The sequence below is a fragment of the Balaenoptera borealis genome, assembly GCF_965194805.1.
Source record: "Balaenoptera borealis genome assembly, contig: HAP1_SCAFFOLD_1819, whole genome shotgun sequence".
Classification (NCBI taxonomy): domain Eukaryota; kingdom Metazoa; phylum Chordata; class Mammalia; order Artiodactyla; family Balaenopteridae; genus Balaenoptera; species Balaenoptera borealis.
The window spans coordinates 66,053-75,277 of NW_028122430.1; the positions used below are offsets into that span (position 1 = coordinate 66,053).

Genomic DNA, 9,225 nt, shown 5'->3' on the forward strand with positions numbered 1-9,225 from the left:
CATAAAGTAGCAGTATGAACTATTATAATATTGAAGATACAAGTTATGAAGATAAATTAGGCAAAGCACCTTTAAACAAGTTAGTGTTTAAAATTTAACAAAGAAGAAAGTCATTTATCTTGTTAGGTATTGTGAACATGGCAGGTTTGATCTGGAAACTGGAGTTTAACTTGTAATTTTCTTGTCACCAGTGATTTTGAAACCTTGCCCCATTGTTTTGGGATTGCACAGTTCATTTCTGCATTTTTTTTTCATAAGGATGTTGAAAAAGAGTATCTCATACATCGTCAACTCTTTGAAAATAGTAATTATTGATTTAGCTAAGCTGCTCTTCATTTATTTTATTATCTTCTGAGGATTTCTTTATTGATATTTCTCTCTTACAATTTTGATTTGATATTAATATAACTACACTGTAACAAGAAGTAGAATATTAAAATCTTTACCATAATAGAAAATCCAGTCTGCATGTCTCTGAGGCCTCTGCCCTGTTCTGTGCTTAGAAAGGTGTACTTCCATTGTCTCCCTCCTTTATGATTATTTGCTACAACTGTCTTGCTTTTAGAAAGATGTCTTGTGTTTCAGCTTTCCCAAGTGATCTTAACATTGTCCATCTTATATGTACGAAATTCAACAGGAGTTAGGTATTTGTAGATGTTAAAAACCTTTATTGAAACATAGTAGAACTATTCATAACTGACTGTTCTTGACTTCAAGTTTTATTGTAAAAGAAACCTCTTATTCATTCTCTGGCTGCATATGCTAATAAAAGAGACTTAGGGATGGCCTATTTAATGTGATTGAAAATGTTTGTGAAGGAGAAGGGACAGGATATCTCAGGCACTAGTTGGTCACTTGCTTTGTTCTCTCTGTCTCTCTTTTTTTCCCCAGAGATGATTCTTACAGTCTGGGATATATGATGTATATGCATATATCCCGGGGATATGCTTAGCAAAACAGTACAAGCAATGGTACGACTTTCATCTTTAACTTGGAGAAGGAACTTCCTCCTTTGCCTTTGTCTGGGTTCAAGACCTTTTCAACGTCCGCCGGACTGATTTGCTTTATTTAAAAGATAGTATTTTCCACTTTTAAAAAAATGAAACTTGGATATGTAACTTTATTATTACTAATAAAATAACACGTATTGAGGATTTCTCTGTGTCCCAAGCACTGTGCTAGCCCTTCAGCGGCCCCCTTCCCCCCAGCACCCTCTCTGAGGACAGCACTGCCGTGATCCCCACTTGACAGCTTGGGGAGTGGGTGTTTATGGAGGTTGGGGCACTTTCCCCCATCACATGGTTCGTGAGTGGTGGAGAAAATGTGCCAGCCCACCTCTGGGGCTCCTCTCAGCCGCTTGAATAGATTTGCTTACCAGCTTGAATAAGGATGCGTTTGTCAGGTGATTAATGTAAAAATAATTTTTAAAAAAACTTATCATTTCTTTATCACTTAGGTCACAGTTGCTTGCTTATCTCTTCTTATTGCCAAAGATAGTAACACAGTTTCACGTGAGAACTTATTCCTTCTTCATCCCTATTTTTTACGAGGGCTGAGCCAAATTTGTTTCATTCATGAGGCTAACAGTTCTTTCTTGATTTCAGTTCCTTGTGATATGACATTACTTCCAGACTGCAGTACATATCGTGCCCAAATAATTTGTCTTAAATGTTAAGCCACTAATTTGACTTCAAAGGTTCCACATGGGAATCTGTTGAATTAACATTATGTCTTAGCCAAAGTGGGAAACTTTCACTTTGATTTTTATATATCTCTTGATCATGCTCTCTTGCTTTCTCAGTGTCCCTCCCCAGCACACACACACACACACACACACACACACACACACATGCACACACACACACGCATGCACACACACACACGCGCGCATGCACACACACGCGCGCGCATGCACACACACACGCGCATGCACACACACGCGCGCGCATGCACACACACACGCGCATGCACACACGCGCGCGCGCATGCACACACACGCGCATGCACACACGCGCGCGCGCATGCACACACACACGCGCATGCGCACACACACACGCGCGCGCATGCACACACACACACATGCGCACACGCACACACACACACACACACACACACACTCTACATATACCAACAGGCAATATCCCCGAAGTGGTTTCAAACTTGTGTTCTTGAGATAACCAAATGGTATCATTTAAAACAAAAAGCATTCTTGGAAAACTCTTTCCTTATTTAAGGAATAATTAGTTATTAGTGGGAGAAGCTAAAGTGTTTAAAATTAGCCAGAGATGTAATTTAAAATGGCATATTGGAGAAGGAAACCTCTTCTTTCTGGATATAACAAATTAACTACTGGCTTTATTTGGTATCTGCTGAAGAATTGTTTTTCTAGGTTATCTGCTTTTTAAAAATAACGTCTCTTATGCAAAGAAAATTTGTGTAATGTTTTCTTTTCAGCTATCTGGGTGTTTGTGTTGAATCAAAATCATAAGTGTTTTTAAGGAAAAAAATAGTTTTTTAGTCTTATGATAAAATGTGTTCTCTAGAAATGAGCCCCTCCATGAATACTCCAGCCCTGCCCACCCTTTCTGTTACATTTTTTTTTAAATTGATTGATTGATTGATTGATTTTTGGCTGCATTGGGTCTTCATTGCTGCGTGCGGGCTGTTCTCTAGTTGCGTCGAGCAGGGGCCACTCTTCACTGCGGTGCGCGGGCTTCTCATTGCAGTGGCTTCTCTTATTGCAGAACACTGGCTCTAGGTGCGTGGGCTTCAGTAGTTGTGGCATGCGGGCTCTAGAGCGCAGGCAGGCTCAGTAGTTGTGGCGCACGGGCTTAGTTGCTCCGTGGCATGTGGGATCCTCCCAGACCAGGGCTCAAACCCGTGTCCCCTGCATTGGGAGGCTAACCACTGCACCACCAGGGAAGTCCTCTGTTACATCTTTAAAATCTTCTAGTCTTGTCACTGTATTGCTAAACAGTAGTGATACTTAGACTCTTACAAAAGAGTTTTTAATTTGTAAAATGTTTCTGTTTTTGTTCTCTCAAGCGACTTTCTTTCTCTTTTCTCCTAATAAAGCAAATGAAGAAGCACCCCTGCCGCCAGTGTGACAAGTCTTTCAGCTCATCCCACAGCCTGTGCCGTCACAACCGGATCAAGCACAAAGGCATCAGGAAAGTTTATACCTGCTCGTAAGTCGTGATTTCTAATGTGGGAAGCACAGTGAAAGGATTAGCCTGGAACTTCTCGAAGGTTCTTCCCATTTCACCATTAACTTTCCATTTTCCCATTCTCTGCTCCATGGTGTATGGATTTCCTTTCGGAATTGTATTTTGTTTTGACAGACCATTCTTGCTTGGTTTGTAACACTTAACAATATTAAAATAAAAAGGAGCAGTCCCTTGCCCACCCTTTGTATGTTCTTATCTGTTACCTTTGTTCTTTTTTTTTTTGGCCACACAGTTTGTGGGATCTTAGTTCCCCAACCAGGGATTGAACCCGGGCCCTCAGCAGTGAAAGCACAGAGTCCTAACCACTGTACTGCCAGGGAATTCCCACCTCTGTTCTTATCCATTATACAGAGCTAGGCATTTTAGGACTGAGAACTTTGGAGAAGGGGCTCGCGGCAGGTGGGTGCACGGGTGGATGAGATGCTCTTCGGTCTCTCACACACAGTGAGTCGGCAGTATCAGTAAGCCGGCTGGGCTGGTCGATCTACTCAGGGTTCAGGGCGGGCCCTGGTGGGGCCAGTCATGGAGTCATCCTGGGCTGGACGTTTGCCCCTCGGCTGCAGTGCGTCCCTCATCTCAGCACACACTGTTGGTTAGAGACCAAATTCAAGGGACTGAGTGGGCCAACCCACTGAGTGGACAGTCCATGAGATTCTTCTTTGTATATGAAGGTCAGAGGTTGTTATATTATCATTAGTGAGAAAGCTTTCTCACCCACTCAGAACATGCCTGAAGTGAGGTGATACAACAGGGTTACCTACTTTAAGGCACTTCTCATAAAAGAGGACTAAACGACACAGAAGCCATATAGCCAGTGCGTGGCCGTGATGAAAGCAGGGCTCCGTGTACCATGTGGCTGAGGGAACGTGAGACAGTCGGCTGCCTGATCGCCAGGGCTTTGCTGTGTCTTGGTTAGTTAAGGAAAGTTTCTTGGGTAGGAAAACAGGGACCCTCCTTCCGTGAAATTGAAGCTGGGAGTGATTTGGTGAGATGAGAACATTATGTAAATACAGTCTGTATGTTGAGACCGCATTGAAAGAATCAGTGAATTTAGGAGGAAACCCTGGGCTGAGAAAATGGAAAGGAAGGCTGGCGTGGATGGCACAGTCATTCCTCTAACAGGTGTGTTCATTTCCTCGTGAAGTGCCTGTAAGGCAGTAAAATGCCAGGATTGTCCAGCTAATTTCGTCTGTTCTTTGGTGTTGGTGCTGGCTCCCACTGCTGCCCCATAGAGGGTCTCTAACATGAAATCGTCAGAGTTTGGAGCCAATCTTTATAAAATTCTTAGAAGCCTCTCTGAAGACAGCAAATTTGGTTCTGCATAAGCCATGAGGAACTTTCCATCCACCCTCGCTGCAGTGGTATTCTTGCTGTCTGGCTTAGAGTATCTGTCATCACCATGGTCATTAACTATCGTTTACCTGTTTTTGGCCTGTTTGATTAAGAAAATGATAAATTCATATCTTCTAAAGAAAGACTGTAATCATAATTAACATAATTTTGCACAAGCTGAAATGACAAGTTAAATAATTGACCTGTTTTGGATATCTGTTCACAGTTTTCTACATTTTAATCGACTGACTGAGCACATGTATTTGAGCGCTGCGGTTCTAACCACGCATATTGCATTTGTGCTTTGATGAGGAATTTGATGGGGAGACAGTCTGTCTTGTCTGTGTTACGGCAGAGTGGACAGGAATTGTTAACACCAGCGTGAAGGAGTCAGGCAGGGACTTCCTTCCTATTAAAGTGTCTCATGACGTACATTCTGAGGGAACAGTCTGAGTCACTGGAAAGAAAACTTCTGAAATTTAATGTTCTCCATGTTAAAATTACAGCCATCTTGAATAACGAATTAAGTAATACTTTAACCAAACTCAGAAAATAAATACTCCATCTGACCCAAATTAGGCTGGTCCTGTAAGGACACAAAAACTGATAGAAAACTTTTAACAAAAGCTGCAAGAGTTTTTCTTTTTTCCACCATTTGGAAACTATGATTCATAGCAAAATTACTCTTTCGCTTTGGACCAGTGGTACTCATGCGGACGACCGTGGCCCCTCTGAGCGGGCTGTCGGCCGGCTGAGGGCTTTCAGCAGTGAACGTGCGCCTCAGTGAGTCCCTTTAAAGCAAGTAGGTTATTTCCTTGTCTTCTTCCTCACAGGCACTGCCCAGACTCCAGGCGTACCTTCACGAAACGGTTAATGCTGGAGAAACATATCCAACTCATGCACGGAATTAAGGATCCTGACTTGAAAGAAATGACAGAAGCCACCAATGAGGAGGAAACAGAAATAAAAGAAGATACCAAGGTCAGACACTGCATGTGTTCTCTTTACAGTGAAGTTGTGTTCACTTGCTTTTTCCTTTTTTTTTTTTTTTTTGCGTTTAAATTATTCTACGGTTACACAGTTTTAAAAATTCAGACTGTGCATGAAGCTTTAAAATAATAGGGACGCTCTCTCTGCACTGATTCTGAGCTTTCATCTTGCTCCTAAAAGGTAATCTTTATTAAGTTTCTTCTGTATCCTTCCAGACACGACTTTAGGGATAGATCTACTTACATATAAAGTTTTTAAAATTTTATGTTGACTCACAGAAGTTGTCTCTTAGCCAGGGGATTGTATGAATCTAGACTCCTTTTCATTGGCAGTGTATTGGTTGTGAGAGGTACCTAATCAAAATTGACTCCATTTAGCTTCTCTTTGTACTGATAAAGGATTAAGATAAGATTCGTAGATAGTGCCTTATCAGTAGGTAGTGAACTTGAAGCAGACAACAGAACGTATACTAACCTGACTACAAGGTGTGTGTGTTGCAAGTGCTGTTGCCGTAAAGCAGACACTTAGGAGACCTGCTGTCTTTGGCCCCGTGCTGCGTCTGGAACGTTCCTGGGTAAAAGCCTGTGTGTGCTTTCAAGGAGTTAATCGTTGAAATCAGAATACAAGTCAGACTCGTGTCGCATTAAATTGTAATCCTTTCCCTCAGGTGATGGGGAGGCGGGGGTGGAATTAAAGAATGTACGTGCAGGAGCAGCTTTAGATCAAGGCGGAAAAGCAGGACAGCCAGGACGGCCGCGGAGCTGGGAGGGAGGGGTGTCCCCTCGGCTTGGAGTTTTAGAGAGTTGGAAGGGAGGGGATTTGATGAGGCCAGAGGGGAAGGAGTAGGAGGAAGGTGAGTGGGCAGGAAAGGGCGCTTAGGAGACCCGGTGAGGCTCAGGTGGCTCCATCTGAGTCTCGGGAAAAGCGCACGTGCGGACATCTTCTCCTCCACGAGGTGCTTTTCAGTCCGCCCGCCCCCTGCCTCTCCTTGGCCTCATCTGCGCACTCACCTGGTCACCCTGCCCCGGCCCCCCTGGCCTGCCTCCTGGGCCCCTTTCCCCGTGTGGCCTGCTGACTCAGGCCGTCCTTGCCACACTGCACGCTGGCTCCTTCGTGGCTCTTTGTCACTCCATTGGCACCTGCGTCCCACGAGGGCCGGGACCTGTCTGTCCTACCGAGCCGGCTGATGGAGGATGCCGGGTCATCCCGGGTCTGAGTCCACCTCTGTCGGGGGCTGGAAGGCACGACCCTTGGAGTGTTCCTCACAGCTGGCGGCCGCGCAGCTGTGAGGAGCCCGCACCCCCCGCTCCCGGGACACGTTTCCCTGCAGCCCCGGAGCCCGCGAGCACCGACCGCCCGTCACCCGCCCAGAGACCGGTTTTCAGTGCATCACCCGCTCTGTTTTTCTCTCCAAGGTTCCCAGTCCCAAGCGGAAGTTGGAAGAGCCCGTTTTAGAGTTCAGACCTCCCCGAGGAGCCATCACGCAGCCCCTGAAGAAGCTGAAGATCAACGTGTTCAAGGTGCACAAGTGCGCCGTGTGCGGCTTCACCACGGAGAACCTGCTGCAGTTCCACGAGCACATCCCGCAGCACAAGTCGGACGGCTCGTCCCACCAGTGCCGCGAGTGCGGCCTCTGCTACACGTCGCACGTCTCCCTGTCCCGGCACCTCTTCATCGTCCACAAACTGAAGGAGCCGCAGCCGGCGGCTAAGCAGAACGGGGCCGGCGAGGAGAGCCAGCAGGAGAACAAGCCCGGCCCGGAGGACGCGCCGGCCGACGGCCCCGTGTCGGACAGAACGTGCAAAGTGTGTGCAAAGACGTTCGAGACGGAAGCTGCCTTAAACGCCCACATGCGGACCCACGGCATGGCCTTCATCAAATCCAAAAGAGTGAGCTCGGCCGAGAAATAGCCGCGCACCCTTCCCGCGGAGAGTCCCGGTCCGCGTTGGAAGCAAAGAGACAGTTTTCTTACAAGAAGTTGGCAGTTATCATAGAGTTAACAGTACTGTCTAGGCTGTTGCAATATATCCTCCTTCCACTCCCTTCTCCGCCTCCTCCTGTATATCCTCCCCGATTAAGTATTAAAACAGTATTTGAGTTGAAAAGAGTTTGTATATATTTAAATGAATAACTTTTTATACTCTTTGTTACATGTTTATATCAGTATTTAGTGGAAAATGTTTTGAAGGTTTTTTTTTGTTTCGTTCTTGGTTTTTTTGTTTTGGTTTTTGTTTTTTAATTTGGGTTAGAATTTTTCTTTTTGTACTGTTTCTTTAAAACAGAGTTCTTAGTAACAGGGGCAGTTCCTGAATTCAAATAAACCATTTTGTATGTCACAGATTTGAATGGGTTAACTAATTACAGGCTACGATAATGCCTTTTTTAGTGTTTTTAATTTTTAGAATTCACTACATAAATCGTAGGTGATTGTAGGTCTCAAAAACACTAGGGACTTTTAAGTGTCTTAGCACTATCCTCAACGTGCCTCCTCCGCCAGGGAGTGCCGGCCCCGCCAGGACCGCGGCCCGGCGTGTGGCGTCTTCTCCAGGCCAAACTGTGTCGAAAGCAGCCTTGCAGGTCGCTTCTTTCCCAGTGAGGGGATGAAAACTTGGGCCACAGATCCAGTAAGGAACGTGGATTAATTCCGTCTCAGAATGGGGAAGAAGGGGTATCCTAAAGGGAAAAAACGGGGGTGCGGGGTGGCTGGGGGCAGCGGTGGCTTTCGGGGCCGATTTGCAAGGCTGACTTCTAAAGAGCACAAGGAGATATAGCAGCGAAAGGGCTGGACTACTGTAAAAGTTACAAATACGTAGTTAGACCAATAGATTTATATAGTCACGCTTTTGTCATGTAATTTATTAACTCTTGCAAAGACACAACTAAAAATATCAAGTATTTCTCTGGCTCTTGACAGGGAAAAAAAAAAAAAATCACAGTTGACTTAACCCTTTGCTGTCTAAAGAGTTGGCGTTTCCTGTTCAGGGTGCTACTGCCAAACGTCCTGGTACTTAGACTTGGGATGCACAACTTCCACCTTATTGATGCAGCAGCCGGCGTGTCGCAGTTGGCCGTTCGAGTCAGCACTGAGCCACATGGGTTTAGTTCAGCCATTTCAATAAGTATCCTTAACATCGGTAGTTCCGCTTTCTTAGTGCAGCCGAGGTACTCTTCTGTCCCTTCCAAACGTTTATAGTTCTCTGGGAGAGTTATACTTTTTGGTTTTGTGTTTTGTGTTTTCTTTTGCATTTTATATCTTGTATTTATCCCTAAACATGTTTTGTACTTTTTTTTTTTTAAGAGAAGAAATTCTTTTGTGTATATATAGATACACTTGCATGATATACTGTAGTCGACGTTCGGTTCCTCAAAAGGTCTTGCTGCTGTCAGGTGTCATGCAGTAACCGTATCCATCCTAACTGTATTAAACACATTTCATATGTAAATAAACGTGGGACATTTGGCCCTTGTGCTTCCGTGAGAGAGTTATTGATGGTGGGTCGCTGACATCTTCATGAAGTTTAGGGAGTGATTGATTGCAGGGATGGCCTACGGGATATTGCAGAATTCTCCCTGCTCAGAAGAGCGGCATTTTCATTCTCGTTAGCAATCAGCTGTTTTGTCACTTTCATATTGACTCCATCAGTACATCGGTATAACCCGAGGGTGTGATTAAGTA

General features: G+C 44.9%; 1 protein-coding gene across 2 annotated transcripts in view; it reads left to right on the forward strand.

Moving 5' to 3' along the window:
- ZNF532 (zinc finger protein 532) overlaps positions 1 to 9,022 on the forward strand; it is a 66,239-nt gene extending 57,217 nt beyond the window's left edge. The window contains exons 7-9 of one of the 2 annotated variants that reach the window (XM_082409331.1): positions 3,076 to 3,167; positions 5,390 to 5,540; positions 6,965 to 9,022. In XM_082409331.1, the coding sequence (XP_082265457.1) occupies positions 3,076 to 3,167; positions 5,390 to 5,540; positions 6,965 to 7,459 (738 nt within the window). In that variant the 3' untranslated portion in view covers positions 7,460 to 9,022. Of the gene's footprint in view, positions 1 to 3,075; positions 3,189 to 5,389; positions 5,541 to 6,964 lie in introns of both variants that reach the window. The other variant, XM_082409330.1, reaches the window with a different exon arrangement.
- The last annotated feature ends 203 nt before the right edge of the window (positions 9,023 to 9,225 follow it).